The 26,493-nt window shown below is 44.2% G+C and overlaps 1 protein-coding gene across 8 annotated transcripts in view; it reads right to left on the bottom strand.

Annotated features, from left to right (window-relative positions):
- Positions 1 to 26,493, bottom strand: part of AGAP1 (ArfGAP with GTPase domain, ankyrin repeat and PH domain 1) — a 319,948-nt gene that overhangs the window by 9,751 nt on the left and 283,704 nt on the right. For all 8 annotated transcript variants that reach the window (XM_061379186.1, XM_061379187.1, XM_061379188.1 and 5 more), the window contains one exon: positions 25,200 to 25,422. In XM_061379186.1, coding sequence (XP_061235170.1) covers positions 25,200 to 25,422 — 223 coding nt within the window. The remainder of the gene's footprint in view (positions 1 to 25,199; positions 25,423 to 26,493) is intronic.

The following is a 26,493-nucleotide window of genomic DNA, read 5'->3' as shown; positions in this document are numbered from 1 at the left end:
TTTTGTTCTGTGCAACTGTGTGAAATGAAAACAGTCCCTAAAGATTTAACAAAAAGCTTGAAGAATGCCACAAACTGTACTTTTCTACTTACCCTGAAAGCCCCAGAATTTTTCTAAGAGCGTTGCCAGCAACATTCAGGAGGAAATCCCACTGACAATGGTGAGCTCTCAGGATCTGAAATACTTAGCTTGGTGAAAACAACTTAAAAAGCACTGTGAACAGTGAAGGAAGATGGGTTTCTGGTAGGATGTGCAAGGAGAGACCGTATGAGAATCTGGAATACAACAGCCATGAATGATCACTTGTTTGCATCCACCCTCTGTTGACCAAAACACTATTCCTTTCCTGATCTGATTCCTTTTACCTAGACATATAACGTACAAGCCTACAAACACCCATGTAGAATTTAAACCAAAACATACCATTGTGCTGGCTACCAAAAATAAGCTAGTAAGTTATCACTGTGTGGTTCTAGATATATACATGGACTGCTTCAATTTCTTGGGTGGTCAACCTCAACACTTGGGCATACTACAAGTATTACCTAGAAAAGCCAATAGGTGCTCTACAACAGTTGCCTGGGCATGCTTAACCCAAGGAATATATTCACTTCTTGCTTGTTTGCAGTAATACATATATATGCAGAGAATCTTAATTGCAAACAAGTATCTAATGCCTTTCATTATTCATGTGTAACCATACTTAACCTGATGTCTTAAGTGTATAAATCAAATTGCATTGTGCCAGTACCTAAACACAGACTGGAAATTTCAATTTACAATTTGATATACAGTCACTCAGGTTAGAAGATTCCATTAATTTGCAATTTGTTAACAATAATTTTCTCCTACAGGAAGGCAACACTTAATGCAACAGTATTTTAAATATAGCTCAAGAAATCATTCCAGGTTTTTTTCCCCCCCTTTTTTTTTTAAGGGAAAAAGTATGAAAATTCCATTTTTGCACAAAATATGGCAAAAAAATTCCATCTTCCCACAAAACATGGCAGTCATTTTGAACAGTTCTGAATGCTACTAAAATTAACTGTTAGGAAAGGTCCTGTGGAAGATAATCTGTTATCTTGGTTATTCATGCCTAAAAATCTAGCTATTTCCAACCCAAACTGGGCTTCTGCTTTCATATTCTTATTAGAGGAAGCTCTTGTACAGTGTTGAGGGGAGAAGGGAGTGACATACAAATATTTCAATGCATAAATCTCAATAATCTGTGCCAGGTGAGAGACGGAGCGAGGTAGCCAAGTGAGGTTCCCACCGAGCCTGAGTAATGTGGCATGTAACAGGGATGTACATCAGCGATGTGCTTCCCAGTGGCTCCTCCCGTGATGCAACTATCACAGTGCATTAAGGATACCATAACAGTCGCTGATGTGATCTGCTTTGGAACGTATCACATCATAAACAGATGAGAGAAGAGAAATGGAGCTTTTCCTTGGCTCATAATGCTGTAAAGTGGAGAAGCAGCATAACTATGAGTGCACCAATGCCTTATAAATAATGAGATGGGGGGGGAGATCCTCCAGTCTACCCAAAGGGCTGACAAACTTGCAGCAGAGGCATTAAAGAGATCTCAAATGAGAGCTTGCTTTAGTACACAAAGGTGGTTTCAATGATCCAAAATGAAAAAACATGTTGTGGGCTGCAGAAGGGGAACTCAATCTTTATGTGAGGATCAGGAACTGGAAGAGGGCAGTCTAATTACAATGCTTCACAAAGACCTTCCAAAATTTTCTTGACAATTTTGATTCTCTGTTACCAGTAACTCCCACAGTTTGGTTTGCAAAGAAAAACAAAAGCCCTTTCAGGGGGCTTTAATACCTTAATTTCAGCAGAAGCAATAAGATAATACTTCTTGGAGTATTTTGGGAAAAAAAAACAACCCACCATTACACTGAATTTATGTAAGACATAAAAGAAAAAACACAAGTAATAAACATTGTATTTGAGCATAGACTGTGAAGAAAAACACATTTGGAGCAGCAAGCAAATAAAACAAATGCTTGTGCTGCACAAGTCAGTAGTGGAAGGCAGGCATGTTCGCAGCTGAAGGTCTAGAGGGCTGGAAAGTAGTCAGACCATCCCTGTGGGCAGTACTCCTATGACCCTTGTTCTTCAGATGCTGCAGAGACCTCTCCCATCTGCCGCCTTCCTCTTCCAACATCTCCTCATCAGTGATTCCAATACATCTCACGCCCTCCTCTTCCTTTCCAACACATCTTCCTTTCTTCACCAACACACCTTTGCCTGTTCCACTTACGCCACCTCTACTGGTGGCTTCACCAGAGCTACTTTGGCTGCCTCGAACATCTCCCTGATGCTAAGGACTATATAAAAATCATCACACTTTTCCATTTTTAATGACTACTTTTATTTAGTAAACACAATGACTGTTGTGCCAAGTTACATCTCCTGAAGTATTTTGTCTGTTCAGCAAATGATGGGATTTCCCTCTACCTCAGTTTCAGTGGGTTGCAGGGGTTTGGTGCCTTTCTAAAGCCACAAATGGCAATAAAAGGCTGTTGGTACAGACCAGCTTACATGTCTGAAAGAGCAAAGATGAAGAATTAGCTTGAGCAACTAAGACTGAAAAAAGACTTGAGAACTCCTCAGCAGTTAAACACCTACAGAAATCCACGGAGTTTCCTCTGTACCTAAGAAATTAAACCTTAATGCTGTTTTTTTTCTGTGTATTTTCAACAACGGGACATGCAACACTGGAGTTGGCCAAATGTGTCCCAAAAGGTGAGATTAGAAATGGACTCAGCTTTCAAAAGACACCTGAGTGCTCAAGTACTGCTGAGGCCTTTCTAATTGCACACCTCTGCTGATTAATCACTTGCAAACCTTTAGGCTTTTATGATTTACAAGCCATACGGTTGGTGCTTAACAGTGGGAAACCCACATAAAACGTGACAGCAAAGAAAATCCACACCAGAGACACTTCCAAAAGTGACAGCAAGTTCTGCTTGGAGAGCACCTCTGGAGAGAGGTGTGCAGGGACTGAAAAGCCGTGTGTCAGAATTAAAGCCTCTTGGCCAAACGCTCTCAGTGCGAAAGTGCCCTCTCTTTTCCAGCTACTTCCCTGCAAATCCTTCTTCGGGACACATTTGGAAATGATTTAAAAAAGATAAACCACCCTTAATCTGTTACCAATTAGGAGAAACATGTGAATATTATTTTCTAATTTGTGACTCCATCTTAAAAGCAAAATCACTGAAATGATTACATCGGCTCCTGAATATTTCTATTGTGCTCCTGAAAAAAAACCCAGGAATAGTGGGTATGTCCTCTCCTGGCTGATATGCCCCAGGGCTGAATGTATCAATAAGTACCATCAAAGCCCTGAATGTGAACTGCCAACAAACTGTAATTTCTGGTTTGTGGCAGCTGCAGCCCAAGGGCTGCCAAACTGATTAGTTACCTCCTAATGGTCTTTGTGCAACTTGGGTCTGCAGCAAGGAGGTGGGAAGGAGAGCAAGCCAAGGAGGGTAGAAGTTGTATAGTAAACACACGGTGTTCACGTTGTCCACTACACAAGTGACCGGTTTCCAGCAGGCTGTTGATGTACAAGCTCTAAGCCAGGATTTATGTGAGTGGCGACGGAGGGTTCCTTTTAAAACCCAGACGCAGTGCGACTTGAGTGACTAACTCCTGAAAATTGGTAATTTCCTGGTGGTTAGCAGGAGAAGGCCTGCCAATGAGAAAGCAGAAGCTGCTAATAAATTTATAGTGCGTTATATGCCAATTAGACCCCTTCAGCCTTTCAAGAGGCAGCAGCACCAATCAGGTTATCATTCCACAAATGTACTCTTTAGAGCTGATCTCATCACAAATCAATCCTGCATTTAAAGTGCAATTCTCATTAGCATTACCTGGGAATGCACTTGTGAAACAATGCAAGCAGGTCTTTTTCCTCTCCCCTCTAAGTGTCCTTCCCCAACGCCTTGTGCACTGCTATTTACTTCTTGCACACAGTCACGTCTGAACTTCAAATGGTAAATAGTCATTTTGAGCATCACATTAATTCTACACTGAACCAGATTTATTACACACATCATACTTGGGAGTTTCACTGTCATTCACAAGCCAGCCGTGAACTTCCTGGTTAAATTACATCCTCGTATCTGACCATGCACCATGCAATATTCTATCAATACCGTGACTCAAGAGCAGATCCTTCAGCTTCCCACCCCATGACATCCGCAAGTGCTAAGACAGCCAATACTGCTTATTTGGGCATTCAGAAAAAGCAACAGTACAGAAGCAGGGAAAAATACACAGTCTGTACAGTTTAGCATCTTCAGCATACAACCAGATCTATCTTAAAGCTCTGGTTACAGCTTATATCATATATTACAGTCTATGCAAGCAACACTGCATTTTGAATGCTTTGCAAAGCAAGTCTGCCTTCATTTTCTGTCGAGCAACGCTAGAAACAAGACTTTAGTTTCAGCTTTGTAACCTATGGCAATACAAAGATGCCTCCTGGTCAGGAACAGAAGCCAACCTGAGTTACTAGTAATGCATTTTCCTTTTCCTTCTCAAGCTAGGTTCAGACCTCAGAGTACAAGTAGCAGACAAATGTCCTACAACTGTAGTTGTTTCGGCTCTGAGTGCTACAGGATGCTCTTGCTGGGGCTCAGGAAACAGGCTGTGGGAACTTCTGAGCTTGTGCCATGAAGAAGAAACCACCATGGACTTTCACAGTGCTTTGCTCTCCTCCTTGTGCACTGGGATGCCCAAGAGCATCAGGATGTGGCAAACCATGCTGGAAGGCAGACTGAAGGAACAAAACTTCCCTAATGCAGGGATTACCAAAGCAACCTTCACTTCCCAATTCCCTCTCCTGTGCAGTCAGGTAAGCTCATCTTTAGTCATGGTAGGACTAAATTCTACTTGCCCCTGCCTCACTCATTTCAGGTTTTGCAGAGCCTCTTCACAAAAGAAACCTCAGGAAGAGCAGTGCACGATGCCTCAAGCCTTGGGCTGTCACCTGCATCTTATTTCTACTTAACCTCTTAAATAACATTGGAATTCACTTTGTCCCCTGATGGGCACTGTAATGAGAACCACCCGTCAATCACGGCTCCATTAGCCTGGACAGACTTCCACTTCCTGAAACAATTTATTGGATTCCCAGAAGCGAATGGACCTTCTTCCTTTTGAGCTGGGGTTTTTGGGGGGGAGCTATTCAGCGGGAGCGGGTCTCCCTTCTGTTCCTGCTGAGCCAGCATTGTTCCCCCCGTTTGCTCATGAAAACGGTTTCCTGAGTTGACCCACCTCTTCTTGTCCCGGGCAGGCCGAGTGTTTGCCAAAACCTCCTTTTGACTGCTCAGTTCAGCGGCCCTATACAAAACCCACCAGCTGTTTCCAGCCACTGTGGCAGGGGAAGGAGCCAATTGTGCTGTTAACCCCTTCCCAACAAAAACCCCTCTGCAGAAGGTCTGCTCGGGTTGGGCAGTTGGTTGCATGAATCCATCGTCCTTAGGGCAGATGAGCGGGACTCCAAGGTAGCTCCTTCTTACTTAGGAGAAAAGGATCTGCTTCCATTTAGTGTGAAACTAAAAACAATTTTGTTTTCTTCTTCCTTTCTCTTGGTTACACTCAAATTGCAGCTCAAAGAAAAAAAATCTCCCTAACAGAGGCTAAAACTGCTTTCATTGAAACATTATCCTTAAAGGAGGATTTTCATTTCCCTGAGTGTGTGCAGTCCTTATGAGGTTCATTTGCAATGTGCCTATCTGTTTTGATGGGATAATAAAATGCCTTTTATTTAAAAATATTTCCATTTCCCCCCAAAGGGATTTAAATGGTCAGTTAATCTTTCTGCTTCAGAACAACCCACTGAGTAAATAAAAGAGGGCTCGAGATGATATAAACCAATGTTTTTTTTTTCCCCCTAACACTGGTCTCGAAGACTAAAATACAACTGTACCTGAGCATCAGCTGTACGGCTTTTGTAGTATAAATCAGTTTAACTTTTAGCCTGGGAAAGAATAAAATGGAAACAAGATGATAGTTATCTCTAGCCTTCTGTGATTCTCAAGTCAATAGTAAATGGGGGGACTCGTTAGTGCCATAGTGATCCAATCAGGATGAAATTATGCAGTCATGTAAGAAATAATATCTATTAGGCTAATTTAATCAACGAATACTTTACAGATGAATTAGAATGCAGAATCCAATTATTTCAAACATTTGGACTGTCAGCCAGTGTGTTTCTGAAGCGGCGGAAGGGGGGAAAGGGAAGGTTTAAGGAGCTTTTTAAGATGAGGGTGGCTGGGCTGTATTTATAGCAGGAGAGCTTCTAACAGCAGCAAACCTGACAACTACAATCAGCACCTTCCGCAGCTCAGAAGGCTCACGCCCGGGCGGCTCTAATCTAACCCCTCTCCACGGCTCCTGGGGCACCTTCCTTCCTCTGGGTATTGGTATGGACAGCTTGATTTGCTATTTTCAGTGGCTGATAATTACTGTCTCAAGTCTTACTAATTTCCCCTTGCCAGTCACCCTTTTAAAAGAAGCCTTACACTCTAATTACAATAGGTCTTTTTATTGTGAAGAGAAGATGTGCCCCTGGATTAGAGCAAAATACCCTGCAGAACTCCACGTAGTATTTATTCCCCTTGGAAATGAAGAGCTTGCCTTACAAGGGCAAGTGAAAGGAAACAGTATAACACATAATTACTACTAGGAGGAGAAATCGGTTTAAAATGCAACTTGACTCAAACAGGAGAGGAAAGAACTGAGAGCTGCGAGTGCACATAGGTCATATCCTTACTCCAGCACGATTCAACATCTATTTTGCTGATGCTTTGTCAGATCACAAGAGGATCCTAATAGTCATGAGAAGACAGTTATTCCTTCACCCCTGAGAAGTGACTGAGAGAAGTTTCCACATCACCTTTCATTGTTTAAGGTGGACTCAAGTCCCTCAGCACTTCTCAAGAACTAGTGAAATATCTTACACACATGTCTACACTGGACAGCCTCATCATGTGGGGCCTGCGCATTGCATTTACTATCAGAGCAGTTATTTCAAGAACTGAAGATGGCAAATGAGGGTGTTTTGCTCATGCCTACAGGTTAAAAATGACTTTTTTTCCCTCTTTCACCATTAATGAACAAGCTACACTGAAAGCTATTACTAGTTTGTACAGTAGAAAACAAAGGTATGAGAAAGTGATAAAGTCTCTATCTCATGGACTATCTTTTACAAAGAGCTGAATAAGCTCCATACTGTGCCTTAAGCTACAAACACCTCATGCCATTCTGCTGCCTTATGCATTCCTTTTGAGTATTTGAGCAACAGCATGAAGAACACAGAAAACCTTGTGCCTGCTGCAGAATGTAGATGCCCCACTGCTCTGTAAGGTCTGTGCTGCAATTCCCAGCATACCTGTGATCCAAACATTCTGCTGCCCTGTCATCTGGAGCAGTTAATGGACTCTCTCATTGACTGGCTCCTGCTTATTTAAACATTTAATGCTCTTCTGATGCCCAAATGATGCCTGTTTCATGTGATGGATTAGCACAGAATACAGCAGTGACAATTTTCTGCAATCTGTGGAATATCACATTTTGATTACTTCAGGAGGAGAAAGTAAAGTTCTAAGTAAACTGTTTGATTGATAAGGAGCAGAGGAATACTTAATGTGGTGGTTCTTTGGAAGCTTTGATGAATGGCTGGCAGTACTATGATGAGTCTCCACAGAAGATGGGCAATGGCTCTGGAGAGATTTAAGGTATTTATTGCTCAAATAAAACAAAGCCAAGTGAGATGAGTAGGTGCAGTAGCAGCAGCACAGGGTGATTGCAAGCTGCTGATCGAGACCAAGTGCAATTCTCATTTTTGCACAGCAAAACCAAACAAATTTCCCAGCTTGCCTACAGAACACCGATGGTTATTTCAGGAATTTCAGATGCTGCTTCTCTTCACCGAGGAACTGGTTTTCATAGCGTTCTAGTTAATGCTGGCGCTGTTCTACTTTTGGGTGGTAAATTATTTAACAGTACCTTTTTAAGATGAAGATACAAGATCCCCAGGGGCCCTGTTCCTTCAGTGGCAGCATTTCCAGCTATGAGACTATCGACTTCAAGCTGAGAAAGGTTATCCAAAAGGAGTGTTCTTAGCATGGTGATCTGGCTGCCCCCTGCTGAAGTCTGTAAGCACTGATGTCTAGTAAATGCAGTAACTTTTGCTCCAAAGCAACGTGTAGAGCTTCTCTGAAGAGACAGGTTGACTTCTTATCCATTACCAAAAACTCTTATTCAGGGCTTTGATGGCAATAACATGTCAACAACCTTCTTGTGTGGTGATAGAAGCTTCCAGATGTGACCTCCCCACTCTGATGAAACAGTTGCCGAACTGCATCTTTGTGAAGACCCCTAAAGCTCTCCCTGACTGCAAGCAAGGAAGGGACTCTGTATTGAAAGCATCCTCCCAAAACAGCTCAGACTAAGAGAATCTTGTAAGAGACAGAAGGAAGAAAAGATGCCACCAGTGAAGGGTAAGATGCATTTGAAGGGAGGGCTGTGTCAGAAGCACCCTCTCCTTCAGAAAAGGGAGCTCACCAGAGCCCACGGTGCTGTTTTGCTATGAAAAAAGGCACAGTTACAGTGGTGAAGAGAACTGATTGTTTTATCTTCAGTTTCCTAATTTCTGGGTAGGGTTGATGGATGTTTTGGACAGAGGAGGCTGAAAGGAGGCTTTGTGACCCCAGATGATTAAAACAGTTGTTTTGAGCGGAGTTTGTCTATTCTGAAAAGAAGTGGAGGAGACTCCAACTAATCCATCAGTGATCTACCGCTGGCAGACAGATGCATTGATTAGAAATGACAGCGCTGCAACAAGTTTGATATCCAAGCGCAGTGGAACTAGCTAGCTGTCATATGTTGTTGAAAATGCTGCCTGAGAGCTACAACTATGCTGGTGATTTTCAGCTTTCTAGCTTACTTTAACATCCAGTGTGTGTGCTCTGATGGCAACACCAGTGGCTTTGCTGGTGCTCCAAGGAGAGTAAAGATGATCCTGGTAACGAAGAATGCTTATGACTGTATTTGCAGGCTGAGAACACAGTGGCTCTGGAGGATGCTTTGATATTTCAGGTGCAGAGCAGAACCCAATGACTGACATTATTGCTGGCTATCAAAACAGACTATGCAAGAGCAAGGACTGAGGAAGGATCTGTTGCCTTCCCTGCAAAATGCTTGACTTTCCAGGGCTATTAGGTTGGGCCATCACATGTCCCAGATTACTTGCCCTTTGCTGCTAATGTTCAGGATGAGATACTTAAGCGGTAAGTAAATGAATCCATTCTGTCTACTGGAAAAGGTTGGACCCTCAAAAAGAAATAATGCCTGATTATTCTGAGATCCAAACAATGTGGCAGACCCAGCTGGTTACTTTGTATGGCTTTTATAGTGGAAAGAAAGGTTCCTATTATTGATGTGACCTGGTAATTCAAGTTGGTCTATCAAGGTCTATTAAGAGACAAGGTATATCACATTTCTGAGAGGCTTCTTTTAGCTCCTGGAACAGACAAGATGTACCACGAAGAATTGCTGGGCCAGACCCTAAAACACATCTTGGTGGGGAATGTATGGATCCCAGCCCTGCCTTGCCAAACCACGGCCAGTCCCAGTAATCCTGCTGTTTGCTTGCAGTCCATGTTTTGGGAATCGCTTCTGAGGATTACAATAACCTGGCAGCCACCTCGAATCCTGTCTGGATGCTTTGAAAAAAGCTATTGCTCCCTTAGAGATCAAGTGGGCAGCAGCCCCTTAACAGGAACTGGTCTATGAGCTACCACCACATGTCTAATTAATGACCCTGCCGGTCGCAGCTGGAAGAGCTGAGCTGGGGGTGATTAATTAAATTAGCTGGCAGAGGAAATTACAGTGGAAAAGCCAAAGTTTGATTGCTCCATAATTAACCACAGTGCAAATAATATCTGCATCTATAACTTCCAGCGATGAGATCAGAAGCCAATTGAATTTGGCACTGATTGAAGCTGTAAATATCCTGTGGTGAAAAATGATAGGTTTGTTCTGCAGGGAAAACTTACAGAAATGGACATGCAGCGGATGCAAGGGGGAGCAGGGGACATGGGAGGAAAAAGCACTGGAATTAGATCTTGATTTCAGTTGATTTCTGGAGTGATCGAGGACTCCACATGGAACAGGAAGAAATATTTAAGTAATCTGCTCTAGCTGCTGAATGTTGCGAGATCCCTTATCAGAGATCCTACAAAGTAAAGGACACCTAGATCATTCGGTCCCTTGCCTTGCTCCCCATCATGTATTTACTCGTGGTTGGGATTCATTGCTTTGCCTGGGAGATGACCGCACAGCTTAAGGTAACCAGTCCAAACACTTCCTCTCAATTACATCCCCTCCTCATGGACCACTTGCTTGAACTACAAGACCCCCTTTTCGCAAGTAGTGCGTCACCTCCAAACGCCTGCAAGCGCCTCCATCCCCATGATTATCATTTCATTAACCCCTTCAGCATCTTCTCCTGAAGATGCTCACTGAAGGCTCAAAATCTTTCTTACCACTTCTCCCAAACTCCCTTTCTTGTATGGAAAGTTATGGTTTTGACATGCACCCACTTTGATCCCTGCATCAAGCTGAATTACTGTGAGTCTTATCCTGCTTATGCTGCTGATGTAGTTCTGGCTTAAAGAAAGCTCACATTTTTAACTGAGGCTTGAGATGCCCCCACAAACGAGCTAAGCTTTATTTACACACTTTGCAATCTGCTACCCAATGTACTCCTGATTAAAACCCCATATTCCAGATTTTTCCTTATTTTTTTAAGCAGTGGAACTAGTTTTCCTGAATGTTTAATAGTGAAATGGCACTACAGACCTATCTAAAAGAATATTTCCCATTTTATGTGTTTTATACATTATGTTGCTCTGCTTGATAAATACACAGTTGGGAAATACACACGCCTGAGAGGAAACTGTACTGTCAAGATTCCATTATAAACCCAGAACCAAACACTCTGAGGCCAGCAAGAATCAGACATTAGCAAAAGGCCCCCAGATCACACTGAACCCCCTGAGGAAACCTGGAAGCAAGCATTTCAACTGAGAGCTGATTGCTGGGTTTGGGCCAGGCAGCAATTCAATCTCCTGCTTTTTGTGGAAAAGGCTTTCCCTACAACAGCAAACAGAGAGGTGCAATAGGAGCAGATGTGCAGGTTGGAGCAGCTGCTGCCAAGGACCCTCTACATTAATGATCCAGGGGCATTACTTTGAACTGAACGAGCCTCTTCCTTTGAATTAAACATTCCCAACTATACAAGTGGTTCAAAGCACCATGGGTTGGCCTCTTCAAGTAGAGTGTGGAGCACATGTGGAGCTTCCAAGTGGGCTTCTTCAAAGAGAAACCGGTTTGTATGGACCATCTCATGAACCAAACTAGTGCCTTCTGCTCCAGACCAATACACTCATGTAGATCATAGAATCATGGAACAGTTTGGTTTGGAAGAGACCGTAAAGGTCATCTAATCCAACCCCCTGCCACAGGCAGGGACACCTTATATATGAGCACCTACTCTGCAACCCAGCCCACCTTACCAAGTCTGCTGTCTTGCACTGAGAGGTACCAACCGGCCCATGTAAAAGCAAATTACAACTCCTCAATATGCATGAAAACAACAGCACTACTTTGATTGCAAGTGCAAAAGTCCTGCTCTGCTTTGTCATTTCTTTTTGACTGAGAAGAGCCCAGACCAATTGTAAGCACCATTAGGAGACTTCTCCAAGTACATCAGCAAAGGGCACAGGTATTAATTGCTGTCAGAGAAAATAGGTGCATCCAAATTTCCAAGCTACGCTGCGCCCATGTACATACGCATAAGGTGTCCATTAAATAATGCTTGACAGCTTAGTCTCATGATTAACTGGAGACTTAACCAGTTTCCCTGCAGAGGAGCCAGGCACTGCACCCCCTTTACCTCCTCAGAAACACACAGTCCTGTTCTTGTTCTGGTGCATCCTGCCCCTTTCTGTAAGTCAAGAAGCTCTGTCTGTTTATCCCAAGTTATGTATCTCAAATAAAATAAAACCAGTTTCAGGGGTTTTTTACTACTTTATTACTCCTGAGCTGTCTGCACTATCTTTTGCTTTACCCTGAAAGCCTTCCCTGTAGGCTGGGTTGATGTTGGTCCTTTTCTGAAGGGTATTTTCTTTGCACTACAGAAACATCCCTTCTGAAGACCACAGTAGAATTTATACCAGGACGCCTCATGCTCTCTCCACTCCTATTGCACATTTTAACCCATACACTGATACCCAATATATGTGCTGATGCACTGGAACAGGATGACCAAGGAAGTTGCGAATGCTCCATCCCTGGCAGTGTTCAAGGCCAGGTTGGATGGGGCTTGGAGCAACCTGCTCTAGTGGAAGGTGTTCCTGCCCGTGGCAGGGGGATGGAACTGGATGAGCTTTGAGGTCCCTTCCAACCCAAATCATTCTACAATCCTATGATTAAATGAGCTGTCTGGCTCCATTAACAAATGCCAACTACAACACTGGATTTGGACATATATTAATTTCACAAGTCCCAGAACGTGATCAGAAGAGTAACTTTCTGGACACTCTTCTTTCATTTCATCTCGTGTTCTTCTGTTGCACATTTTGTGCATTCCTAGAGCCTCATCTGCTCCTCCACATGCCCCACAAACACCCCAAGGCCCCTTGTAAAACACACTCTGTCCTTAATTCAAAATAGCAGTGACTTATTTGTAACAGAACTGCCATCACTCACACAAACCAGATACTTGGCATTTCAAAGGGACCTTTGGCAGGACCTTTAAGCAGCCTCCCAGTATCCTCCATAGAGACACCAGCAAACCTGTGGGCCACCTACCCGCAGCTGTGCAGGTCTAAGGTCTGATCAGCTACAGGCAAGGGGCTTCGCACAGACTGGGTTTTGAAAGCCCATGAATCAGAAAGAAATTCCATCACATAATTAAGAAATGTTCCCCTTCCCCAATTTTAAATCCTCTGTTGGCTTTAATTAACTTGCCCTAAAGCAATAAGCCACGCAATGAGGTTGGCTTGAAAGTATAAAGCAAGTATGAAGTAAAACTCTGACAAGTATAAAGTGAGTTGTCTCTGCACAGCTCCCTACCCCACTCACATTTCAAGGTATGGGATGTTCTCCCTTCCACACCTCTTTTTCTCACCCCTGGTTCTTTAACATGTGAACTCAGCAGTATTTTACAGCCTGCCTCCATGAAGGAAAACCCACATCTAGCTACACAAAAAGAGAAATCCAGATACACATAGATGGATAGGGCTTGGAGCAACCTGCTTTAGTGGAAGGTGACCCTGCCCATAGAACTAGATGAGTTTTAAGGTCCCTTCCAACCCAAACCATTCTAGAATTGTATGAGAGCCAACCCATGCACAGGCAGAGAACTGGGAATTTCCTGGAACCCATGGATTACCTGCATGTATGCAGATCAATGCAGTGTGCAGACTGCATGGGAACACCAGTAAATCCTTGTCTTCTCCCCAAAAATGCCAGAGAACGTAAGCACTGACCTACACCAATACTCTCCCACCGGTGATGGTGTTCATGGCTGGGTGCCCCTATACCAACCAAAACTGCAGTTGTGACCACTCTGCTCTCTACAACCACCTGAAAGAAGATTGCAGTGAGGTGCGTTTGGTCTCTGCTCCCAAGGAACAAGGGATGGGACAAGAGGAAACGGCCTCAAGCTGCACCAGGGGAGGTTTAGATGGAGCTGAGGAACAATTCCTTCCCCAGAGGGTGCTCAGGCATTGGAACAGACTGCCCAGGGCAGGGCTGGAGTCACCGTCTCTGCAAGTGTTCACACAACGTGGAGGTGAGACCGTCAGGGCCATGGGTTAGTGGTGGTCTTGGCAGTGCTGGGGAATGGTTGGACTGGATGAGCTTAAAGGGCTTTTCCAACCCAGTTGATTTGGTGATTCAACTTCTAAAAACTGCAACTGCAACAATAATTTAAATCCATTAAAGCTTCTGTTTCTCCTCAACAAGAGTCCAATCAAATAACTTTGATTTCTGTAGCTGCTTATCCCTTTTTTTTTTTTTTTTTGCCTTAATGCAACAGGCCAATCCAAGCAATCTCAGGTATCTATTTATGGCTGGTCTCAGTGGTGGAAGTGGCCAAAGCAGATCTGGTCTGGAAGGGCTCAGACAGGAGCACATGCATGCAATTAGCCAAGGATTAGAGCTGCAAATTTCTGCTTCTTGAGAGAGGGAAAAAGTCAACTTCTAGATATTATCTCAAGCTGGAGGCTGAAGATCTCCTTCAGTTTTAGTACATAAGCGACACAAGCCTGTTCTTTCCACTTGTGGAGGAGTCTTAAAGCTGTTAACTAAGGCTGTGATTTAATTGTGAGCGCACCTGGTCTCCCAAGTCCGGCTGGTGCTGTAGAGAAGTGAAAATACATTAAAAACATCACTTGGAAATTCTGACCTGGATGAAACCAGGAAAATTTAAATCTTTTGGGGAAAAAGAAAAGTTAGCTGGGAGATTTCTAGGCCATGACATAATCATCTGTTCAGCATGAAGACTTTTTGAAGCTTATCCTATCCATACCTTTTGAGGCTTACCAATTATTAAGGGATGGCTTCTTCTCACTACCGCACATCTCTGCAGACCCGCACAAAAAGTGCTCCAGCAACAGGACTTTGCACTGTCTGCACAATTTAGTTAATAGGCACAGCGAGGCATTTCATCTCACTCTAATTCCTCCCCTCTAAAGGCTCCCATTCGTCACCTGCGTTCACCTCAACACATTTTAGCCTGCTATTTAATTACTTTAAAGCTGGAGTGATGGTGGTCTTATTTCTTCCGGTCACTCTTCCCTTTCAGGGGTTTGCTGCTGGGTCCCCTACCAGCCCCTGCACATCTAAAAATCCAGCAGGCAGTGCACTGCCTCTGACAAACGGATAATATTTGAGAGCCGTGGGTACACTGCTTTTGGGCTGATGTGGATATCAAGTTTCAGTCCAGTCAAAAGCCAGCACCATCTTTTCACTGCTGCCCTTTTCATTTAGTTATCTTACTGAAGTCTTGTCTCCCCAGTCCCTTGCCAGAGGCTACCAGCTTCCTGCAGAGCCAGAAACAAAGCTCAGCCTTAAACAAAAGGGGAAAAAAATCACAACTGAAAGTTGGTCACAGTTACTGTTATGGAGCCCTGCAGGTTCTGTAGCCACGACTAAAGCAAAGGCATGCTGTTGCTTCTGTGCCTAGTGTCACTAGCCAGCAAAGCCACCAGTAGCACGGCAAGGCATTGCCTTTCTTTCAAGTACTGTTAAACCTTGTCACCGCTGGTTTTAGGCATGTTCTTTTCCCTGCTGCCATCCAAATAACCTTGAAAACCAGCTGAAATGGTCAAAAACAATGCGGGAGGATGAAGGAACACAACTACCACCACCACTAGTGATAGCTACCACGAGCTTGTTGTCCATGCAACACAACCTTCCCGGCGCATCCCGTCTGAGTTAAGCCCAGGAAAAAGGGAACATGAGGATCACCCTTCCTCCCTCTCAGCATAACCAATAACAGCCTACTCTCACAATACACCACAACTGGTTCATGTATCTTGTAACAGCAGAAAATGCACGCAGAGGTGTTAAAAATAACTGATATAATTAAGCTTCAGCAGCACAAACCAGGAAGAAACGGGCTTTACAGCAACTGCTCTTATGCCACATAAAGAAACCAACCTGAATTACATGCTTAGCTAAACCATGACCTTAGGCAGGAGAAGTTAGAAGAACAGGTTAAACACCGAGTACACAGGAAAGTTTCAAATCAAAAGACAATGTTTTATGTAAGTTTTCTTTCTATAGAAGAATAAATATTTGTTAAAGTGCTCCTATTTCCCTTGCAGTTAAGCAGATTTGTTGAATACCTCAGCAGAACCAAGCTCACAATGTGCAGTACTTTCTGAACTCTAATGAGCATCTCATAGATGAGCCTTATGCCTTCTAGAGAAAACTTCATTCTTCAGCTGCTTTTAGCTTGACATATTTAACATGAAACTCTCCATATTTATTCCTCAGGTGCTGTGGAGGAGCAGATATGTGCATGCACAAATACACTGAGCGGTGGCAAGGAACTTGGTATCAGTGTAAATGTAAAAATGGGTTCAAGTAAGCCCAGCTGATGTCAGTGTAGTCCCCTGCAAAGGCTTAATCATTCCTGTGTTTCTGAACCAGGAGTTGCTCCTGGAGTCACAGAAGTATCTGCTGTCCTCCCAGTAAAAATCCAACTGATTTGATAGATGCTAAGGCCTGAAAATAAGGAGCACATGAGTTTTGTCAAATTTCTAGTGCTGGTGTGGGTTTTTTTAGGTTTAAATACTCATCTGTGCTGTGCTTGCCCATCTCAGAGTTCTGACACTATAAAGCTGCACTGCACTGTACTGCTAATTCAGGTATTTCACCAAAATAAGCACCATAAACCCCCTTGCTTGGGTTCTGAACTCCAATCCTACATTTCTTGAAGTGTAACAGCCCATCAGCTTCTTTTTAGGGAATTTCAGTTTAATTCTTGTGCTTTTCAGTGTGTGACAGCCAAATGCACACAAAAGCAGAACCAAAACTTGTTGAGAATCTCAGCAGAATCAAGGCACCTTGAGGTGGTTGTACCTCCAAGATAAAACATTTTAGTCTCTATCACCTCTCTTACTGAGAAACCTCAAGAGGCAGAGTGACCACAAGCAACTCTGACTTGTAAGATGACCAAATGTCACTGGACTTGTAAGAAAATGGCACAGAGCTGCTCTTGACTGCCTCTTCCCTCTGTTGTTGAAAACAAAGCTATCTGCTCCCTCTTTCAAGGTCCCTTGAAGGCTCTTCCCTTCGTTTAATCCTTAGTTCAGTATTCAAAGCTTGACCATTGCCTCTGGCTCACTACTCCGATCTTCATCTGGGTTTGAGGAAGGATCCTGGTGTCTTATCTAGGAGGTATCTTAGTGAGCAGGTATCAAAACAAGGCCATAACACACTGGTCTCCTCTGTCCTCTTCAAAAGGATGAACAACAAATGGATGTATGGATAGTCCAATGTATGACACACATCAGAGGAAATGAGGAGACAAAAGAAGTGAGGAGCTCTTTGGCTCCTCTCTCCAAAATCTCTAGGCTACAACAGCGATATTTGGGCAAACTGTCCAGAAGACTGCAGTAGTTGGTAAGGAAGATGAGTAGGATGCATTATAAACACAGGCTAATTGGAAATCTCAGCTGACCACAGGTTGTGCGGGTCCATACCTGCTCTAGTGGAAGGTGTCCCTGCCCATGGCAGGGGGTTGGAACTGGATGAGCTTTAAGGGCCCTTCCAACCCAAACCATTCTACAATTCTATAACAAACTACGTCACAGCACCCACAGAGCATGCATCATCTGTTACACGTGAGGTATGAATGCACAGAGCAGTGCCCCGCCTCCATATACACATAACTCTAAAACAGTCAGAGAACTTATTCAAGTGGTACTTACACTATTTAGATTAAAAAGAAGAGAACAGTATCATGGTTTTTACACGTCTGTTTTTTAACTGATGCGTTTCAGAAGGGGACAAAAATACTTCCCTTGCATGTTTTTCTTTCACAGGCAATGAGGAGAATGATGATTATACTCATAATGGCAAACTGGGTTTCTTTGTTTACAAAGGGTTGAGTTTTTATCAAAGGCACATTTGCACATAAGAAAAATACAATCAAATCAGGGAGCATTTCATCTATAGTGCTCATTCCTTTGGACAACCAGGGCTGATGGTTCTGTTGCTGTTTTGGTTTGATTTTTAGGCATCCAGGCATCTCCCAGCCACCACACAGGCACCAGTGTTTTCCTGGATCAGGTCCTGGATGACAAGGGCTGCCAAGCAGCTACAAGGACAATAAAACACGCTGTACTACTCCTAACCTTCATCTTTGGAGTACTGCATTTGAGCTGCTGAGGCCTCAAAATGGTGAAATCAGACCAGCCACCACCCAACCTGACATTTCATTTGCCTCACTAAGTTACTCTTATTAGATGCATTTCCTGGAAGCTATGGGTAAGTGACAATTTATTTCTTTGTTTTCTTTCTTTTTGTTTAATTTCATTTTAAACCAATCACAATTACTCTAATCTGAAAGGATGCAATCTACCATGTCAGAACGAACCAGCTCAGTCCTACAGCCGTATGGGGAAAGGTTCTAAGTTTCCTGGCAGCAATGAATCAGTCTCTTTCTTTACGTGTGCGTTGGAAAATGCAATACCGTTGTACCTAATAATTTATTATACATTCTCTTCATTATCTTTATGAAATATCTGCTGTCTAAATCAGAGCTAACAGAGACCGGGAGATGTGCTGTTCAGGGTAGTTCAGCAACCAGAAAGACCAGGAGTGAGTTATGACTTGCAGTGTTTGTGTTCTTCTTCTTTTTCTCCCTTTTTATCACCTCCTTCCCCAATGCTCCCCCATTTTTAGGCCTCACTGGAATACCTGAAGTCAAACCTGAGGTCTCCCAGCAGCTGCAGGGTCGGCAGAAGCCCAGCTGTCTAAACTTTATTGGCAGTAAATGTCATTCTCGCACACAAACCGCGCGCCTGGAAAACCCAAAGGCACATCTTGGGCTATCACATCCCATCACGTTTCCCGACGAGATGTGAAAACTGAAATGGAAAACGTCAACAAAGTCCGGCCGTGGTGAGGAGCGGGGCATGCCCGCTGACAAGCGTGCCGCAGTGACAGAAATGGACTTGGAGTTGCAATTAGTAGCACTGTCATTTTCGGCCGCTCCTGCCAATTAATTAAGCCTGTCAAATGGAAAAGCAGCGGCATTCACATGATAATTTATATAGGGAGAGACTGGGCGAGCAAAGCTGCTGCTGCAGCCAACAAAATGCCCTCCGAGCACTTAAAAGGAAAATAAAATAAGAATATAAAGGGAGGGGGGGGGGAAGAGAGAAAGAAAGTTAAACTGTCCTTGTTATAATTGTTAACTCTGATCGCTCAAGTAGAAGAGGGGCTGATTAAAACTCCAAAGGAGCCCCTAGCTCGCTTAAATCTCAGAGTCCGGAATGATAGAATCAGAGGAGTTTATTCATACCATTAAGCCCCAGAGAACTTAATTGAAAGAAGAGCATAGCCTGGACCTTGACAAGCGGGAGGTCACAGTAATTGCTGCCGGACATATTTAACATTAAGATAATCAGGCCATTAATTACCCTTTGGATCATTAAATCAGCCAGTTGCAAAATGAAATTTCTGCCTCTATTACTCACTTGAGAGACCACAGGGGTGGCTTTTAATTTATCAGTGAGCTTGAGATACAAAGGACCAGGCTTGGGGAGGAAGGAAAGGGGGAGAAAGGAGGGGGTTTGCTTCAGCAGAGGCAGGAATATCAATCCGCCATGCTTGGTGATCGTGGCAAATTAACTAGGTAAGATAACCTCAGCTTCTAAAGGCAGAAGCTGGGGGTATGTAAATAGATGAGGGCAGACAGGGAGATCAGAGCCTGCACACCACTTAGCAGGATAATAAAGGAAATCATCCTTGATTATCAGTGCTAATTTGGACACTGCCGGTAGCTTGTTATGCGTGCTCTGAGTAGCATTTAATTAATTCAATTGCTTGTTAATGAGGGAAGTGACATGTGGGGAGCAGATGCCACCCAACTGCAGATGGGTTCTGGTCAGCCCTTCACAATAAAATCTTTTTTTTTTTTTCTTTTTTTTTTCCTTTTTAAATTTCTTTTTCCAAACACCCTTCCCCCAGCCCCGCAATAGGAAAGGTGTCAGGCATGGAGGAGCATTCAAAAGGCACAAAACACTGACCTCATCAGGCCAAGAACGGCTAAGAAACCAGACCTGACAATTGTGGATAGAGAGGTACTGATGTTCCCTCAGGCCCCATTTGTAACGCTGCGGCCTTATGCCAGGAATCGCAGACCAACAGGACTGTAACAGCAATCTGATGGCCAAAAGGAACAAGAAAGGAGAGAAAAATGAAACAGAGCATCCTTACAAGATTCAGGATACAATACCGGGATCTTAACTACTTGCTTTCACTGGGCTTACCCTTACTTTGTGCCGTTTGTAAAGAAGGAATAGTTATTTCCATCGATAAAGGAAACACGGTTTAATTGTTTTCCTCCAAGTTGCTTCCCAGTTATCCCCCAGAAACCAGTGCATGCTCAGCACAGCTGACACTGGCCTTGAAACAGCCAGGCTTCAGATTAGGCTTGTAGGAGTCTGCTAAATATAGTTGAGCTGGCACCATTACATTCGGTTCATTAGTGAGTGAGGGATCAAACTGGATCTTACATTGTAAGGTGAACGTCAATCCCAACAACACTGCCAGCTCCTAACTCCGGCCTTCTCATCACCTTTGGTAACCAGGATAAACAGGGTGACTGCCGTGCAGACAGACTACCTGAGCAAAACTGCTGCACAGGCGCCAAGCTCCATTTAAAGGGCTGCTGCCTGGTGCTGCCTGAGCTTCTACTACTCATCCCTCCCCTTGAAAATACATTTTGATGGAGTTGGAGGTTTTTCCTGTTTGAGTATTCTCAGAAAGATGCAAAAATGGTGGAACCCTTCCTTCGCCTTGGAAGGTTTGCCTGTAGCTGATACAAATATTCAGCATCACTTAAGCAGGACAATAAAAAGCATGGCTGGGATGGTACCTGGATATGACGCTGCCCTCCCTCCTCTTGGCCAACTGCCTCAGCTGGAAAACGCTAACAGCATCTTGGGAAGTTGATGGTGGCAAAGCAAGGCTGCAACCCAGAAGCCACATGGCAAGATTTGCACATGGAGAAAGCAAAACATGTGAGGTGTGTCCAGAAAAAAGCTAAAGATCTAGTGGGAGAGCTACATTCCAATACAAAAAGGTCTAGGCAAAATAACAGTGCAGACTCTGCAGGCTGACTTCACCCAACTGCCACATTCCTCCGTGGAGCCGTTCTGCCCCACTGGGCTACTCCTGTGTCACACCACTCCAAATCAATGTTTTAAGAGTGTGCTTAAATACTATCAATAGCAATTAGAGGGGATAATCCTGATCTCATCTCCAGACCTGGTTAATTGTCGCAACATTGATTTACTCTAATTTGACTTCTCACTCCAAATTAAACCCGCATTACCAAAGGAGGAACCGCAGGCAAACTCTGCCGATGCCCCCCCTCCTCTCCAAGACAATAAATTTCATATTGAATACCTCTGGAAGAAACCCAGCAGTTGTTGCAGGATCCATACGGAAAGATCTTTTGCCTCCCCTCACCCCCCCCCCTCTTCTTTTTTTTCTTCCTGCGAGTAATTAAAAGATGCTTTTCTTGACTAATGATCCCCCTGTTTAGGAATGGGAAGTCGATACTCCTTCACCAGCAGTCAGCTTCAATTTGTCACAGGGCTCCTGAAGTTTGAGCGGCGGTTCTCAGGGCTGCTGGTAATTGCTGGAACCAATTACCAGCTTTCCAAAGCTGACCTAATCAGGGACCCACGGACACCACCGCTCAGAGGCCAGCTGGTCCCCCCTCACATCCACGTACTTGCCTGCGCTTGGGTTTGCTGCTGCTTCATCAACTCCTGGTTGCTGCGAGCTCGTGTTCATTCCTCTTCCCTTCCCGTCATCACATCCAATACCCTCAGACTGAACTTGGCCTCAAGCTACTGTTTTACTCTATGATGCTTCCATGGGGATCCCATTGCACCTGTGCTGCTTCCCAGTTTGATGCTAGAGGCCATCCAAGGTGCTGCCTTTGGTCCAGAGGCGTGGAATGACCTGGAGATCTGCTTGTTTTAGAAGCTGCCTGTCAGACTTGATGAGATTTGGACTGTGGTCATATTAAAGGACATACCTAGGCCTTGATGAAAGCAACAGGAGTAATGCTTTTTGCTACGAAACTCCCAGGCTTTGAGTTCACACCCTCCAATCCCAATTGCTGACCTTGTATCTATAAATACGTTTCCAGGTTTATCTTTCCCCATGACTTTCTCAGAAAAGGAGTTTAAAATGAATTTGAATGGATGAGGGATGGGCCATAAGCTGTACTCACAGCCTGGCACAGCTCTGTGACATGGTCCTGATTAAGACTCCTTAATTATGCCATGACCTAGAGTAGCCATCTGGCAATCCCTCCTGCAAAACATCATCTCCCTGGGGCTCTCAGCCCTTCCCTCCACAACAGGAATGCATGGGATGGCACTGCAATGACTCAGTGATCAGTGCCAACTACTCCCAAGATGAAGGGGCTCCTTTTGAAGCCATGTCAAGACTCCCAGGTCCTTTTAATCCGGCATGTGAATGCTCCTTGAGCCTCCAAGCCCAACAGATTCAGTGTCTTGTGGAAAAGTCAGTAACTCTTATTTTCCCCTAAAAAGCCTGTGGGTTTCCACCAACGGCTTTGTCTCCAATAGGAAGACGCAGCATGAAATCGTGAAACCCATGTATATGCTCTACATACATGTATCCCCTCTATAAGTGTGTATTAAGAGAGGGTCCCTGACAGATATCCTTGGGGAGCTGAGATTTGGAGTTCTGGTGGAGGAGTAATGGAGGGAGTCCAAGGATATCTGGAGATCAGAGAAGAAACAGGCATTCAGCCAAACTCCCGAAGGGGAAGAAAGCTGAGAGCTGGTGCTGGGGAGCTGCTCCTGCCCATGCTGATGAGCTCTGGGACCAGCCAGAGTCTAAAAGCCATCGTGTGAGGAGGCTAACACACCCAGTGTGCTCCTGCTCTACAGAGCCCCATCAGATAGGGGAGAGAAGTGCTCCCATGTGTTCCTCCTGAACTTGTTCATACCCCATTCCCTTCTGCAGCCCCAATCTACTTGCTTGGCTTTTCCCCAGCCCCTCCACTTTGGTTGCTTCTTCCCCCTTCAGTCCCTCACCAACAGAAAAAGGGGGGTTTGTTTAACCCTACATCAGGTTCATTGTAGCTGCTTCTGATTGGCCTCCTCAGGCCAAACTACGAATAGTAGTGAGAAATGGAATGCACAACTTACAGCTAAAGAACTTGAACTTATTCTCTTGCAATATCTTGGGCAGAAGGAGTACGATGCTGGTAGAGACCACAGCAGAGGCACACACTGAAAAAGCTTTCAGGTACTTACGTGAAAAAGATCACTTCAGTCCCTGCTGCAAGGGGCAGAACACAATGGGAGTAGCAAAGCAAGATTACAATTGCTTTGTGGGACAACTTGCACATAACCCTAATTCTACTTCTAGCAGCTCCTCTATCATGTAAGTGTGCACTTGGACACAGATCTGGACAGATGCAGTTATAAAATGCATCCTTCTGTCCCAAAATGTTATAGTGCAGGAAGGAAAATGTGATTCTGTCACTGAAACACAAGCAGCTGAATATAAACATGAAGATGAACAGAAACGATGAAGAATTAAAATAAGCCCTGAGCATGAAATACAAAGAGAACAATGTTGATTTTCTTTAAGTATCCAACTCCAAACACAAACCTCTGGATTACTGAATTCAAATGGATGGTTTTCTTTTCAGTCACATGTATTTCAGATTTCTCATTATAATACCATTACTATATGAGTACTAAAATAATGTCGCTGTTTAAAAACATCAAAATCCAATTAAGAGTAAGCCTTTCTTCCTTTTAAGTATTTATAACTGTGGTATTTCTCCAGCTCACCTCAGTAGTAAGGAGCAACATGTATTTGTTAGGCGCAACAATATAAGGTCTTTGGATTAAAGGGATACTAATGACTGAAAGGCAGCACTGATTTCAATCTCTCCAATGAAATCATTATATTCACTAATAATATACACTTATACAGCAGACATACAGGTTATGTATGAACAAAACCTCTGCGGAGGTCCCCCTGAACGTTCTCACATGTCGTCATTCATCTAAGTAGCCTGATTAATGTACTGGCTTCATTCTCGAAGATGAACCAAAGGTGGCACCACAAATTCATTTTTCAGTGCTAACGAAATAATGCAATAAGAAACACTTTATTACAGACAACAGCACAAACCTACTCCTACACCACAGGAAGTGGCCCAGGTATATGCTCCCAGGTTGTAATTTCACTTGATCTGGTACTGGAAAAAGCAGGATCCACAGATATACACCAACAAAACCCCAACGTAATTCCCTCTGATTTCTCTCGTACGCAGGAAGCAAACACGGAGCTAAACCCCAATCACACCATTTGTCACCTGGGGACCTACCAGTGCTCGGATGTTGGGTATCCCACTGGAGCTGCCCCTAAGACAGTAACAGTGCACTGCTGAAGACAACTTCAGAGGCTGGCCCAGCCCTGAAATAAGGTCCTTCTCCTCCCCAAACCCCTGCCGAAATGCAGTCTGCCAGAGGTCATTCTGCTTCCCCCCCAAGCCAGTATGTTATAGTTCTAACTAGCAGCATTTACATCTCAAACCTACTCACATCAGGAAAGTATTTTCAAAACACCTTTCGTTGACATTGATTAGATAAATTAAAGATAAAACCCATTCGTTTTGGTATGACAGTGTACTGCAGCTAGATTTTCACTGTGCTGAGCTATGAGTGGTAGGTAAAACACTGTTCCCATTGGAAACACCACCCGCCCAACATACATTCTCACATATAATAGAAGTAAGCAAGACCACAGTGAGCAGGACTTGCACCATCTGTGCTGAGAACCTGATGGCAGGTACAAATTCCTGGGTGAGCATGAACTACTTAAGGCATAATAACTAATGACAAACTGAGAGATGGAGAGCAGGGAACTTTGTGGCTGACCGAAACAAAGGGATGCATTACGGGATCAGTCACACTGAGGAACAGCCAGGCAGGGGGTTCCAGTCTCCCACTGTTTTGTCGGTCAGTCAACTAGCAAAACCACTATAGGGCTGCTGAGGAAACCTTCACAAGAGTGCAAAAGTAATGGGGTCACTTATCTTTTGACATCTTTGACACATGTTCCTCCTCGGCATGCACTGAAGACATATATATATATAGATACACACATCATGACTTTTACAAGGCATACTCCAAGGGAGAATTTCCAAAGGCCATGCTGTAAAACACTGCAATGCCCTACCACCTCTGACTGAGAATCGCGAAGGAGGATTTATGTGCTCACAGCTTGCAGTATGTGGAGGATCACATCCTACCCGCCCGCTGTGTGCCACAGTGAGATGGAGGAAGCAAGCTTACCTTGTGGAGTCTGGAGAAGGTTTCATATGGCCCTGGCTGCTCTCCTCCCAAACGCTGTTTGCCAGCTCATTCCCGATAGAAGACATCACCTTGATGAGCTCTATAGGCCAGTCATCCAGGTCAAGAGAGCGGACCCGTGAGAGGTGTGTGCCAAGGTTTCGGTGTATACCTGAGCATTCGATACATATAAGTGCCCCCAGATTCAGGCTGGCCCAGTCAGGGTCTATGGGAAGGAGAAACACAAGCAATTAGACAACAAAACACCTAACAAAGCTCAATGTTTATGGTTAAGGGGTTTAGCTGTGTGTGTACACTGGGCTGCATCAAAAGAAGCGTGACCAGCAGGTTGAGGTAGGTGATCCTGCCCCTCTGCTCTGCTCTGGTGAGACCCCAGTTGCAGCACTGTGCAATTCTGGTGTCCTCAGCACACAAGGACATGGAGCTGTTGGAGTGAGTCCAGAGGAAGCCATGAGGATGAGCAGGGGCTGAAGCAGCTTCTGTCTGGAGACAGGCTGAGAGCATTGGGGCTGTTCAGCCTGGAGAAGAGAAGCTGCGTGGAGACCTCAGAGCAGCTTCCAGTGTCTGAAGGGGGCTACAAGGATGCTGGGGAGGGAGACTCTTTATCAGGGACTGCAGTGACAGGACAAGGGGTGATGGGTTCAAACTGAAACAGGGGAAATTCAGTTTGGAGATAAAGCAGAAGCTCTTCCCTGTGAGGGTGCTGAGGCGCTGGCACAGGGTGCCCAGAGAAGCTGTGGCTGCCCCATCCCTGGCAGGGCTCCAGGCCAGGTTGGATGGGGTTGGAACTGGATGATCTTTTTAGTTCCCTTCCAACCCAAACCATTCTATGATTCTATGAAAAATAATGAAGAATGCACGTGTCCTGTCCAGAAGCAGACCTGGGAGGTCTTCAATCTGGTCAACTTTACCCCATGGAGACACCAACCCATCTGAGAAAACCCACAAGGAGTAAGAAAACCACTGGGGGTGGCATGGGGTGGTGTCCTCAAAAGATGTCTCATTGCACCTTCATTTGAAAGAAAAATATGACTTAGAGAGAAAAGAAGAAAACACCAATGTAGTGGCAGGTAGCTGATGATGAAGTAGTGGAGAAAGCCCCTCCTTGGGAATCCAGAGCCACCCATAACCAGTTACAAGGGAAAAATGATGAAAAAACCCAGAGTGACTAGATAGGATGTCTCTGTTGCTGACTATATCAACTCCCTTATACGTAGACTCCATCTATATCATCACCTACACAGGGTTTTTACATCTAACACACCATGGGTATGTT

This window comes from Neopsephotus bourkii, unplaced genomic scaffold, assembly GCF_033783945.1.
Source record: "Neopsephotus bourkii isolate Nb327-2 ecotype Australia unplaced genomic scaffold, CSIRO-AGI_Nbou_v1 NB_1768, whole genome shotgun sequence".
In the NCBI taxonomy this organism is placed as follows: Eukaryota; Metazoa; Chordata; class Aves; order Psittaciformes; family Psittacidae; genus Neopsephotus; species Neopsephotus bourkii.
This window is presented reverse-complemented; position numbering and strand designations above follow the sequence as displayed.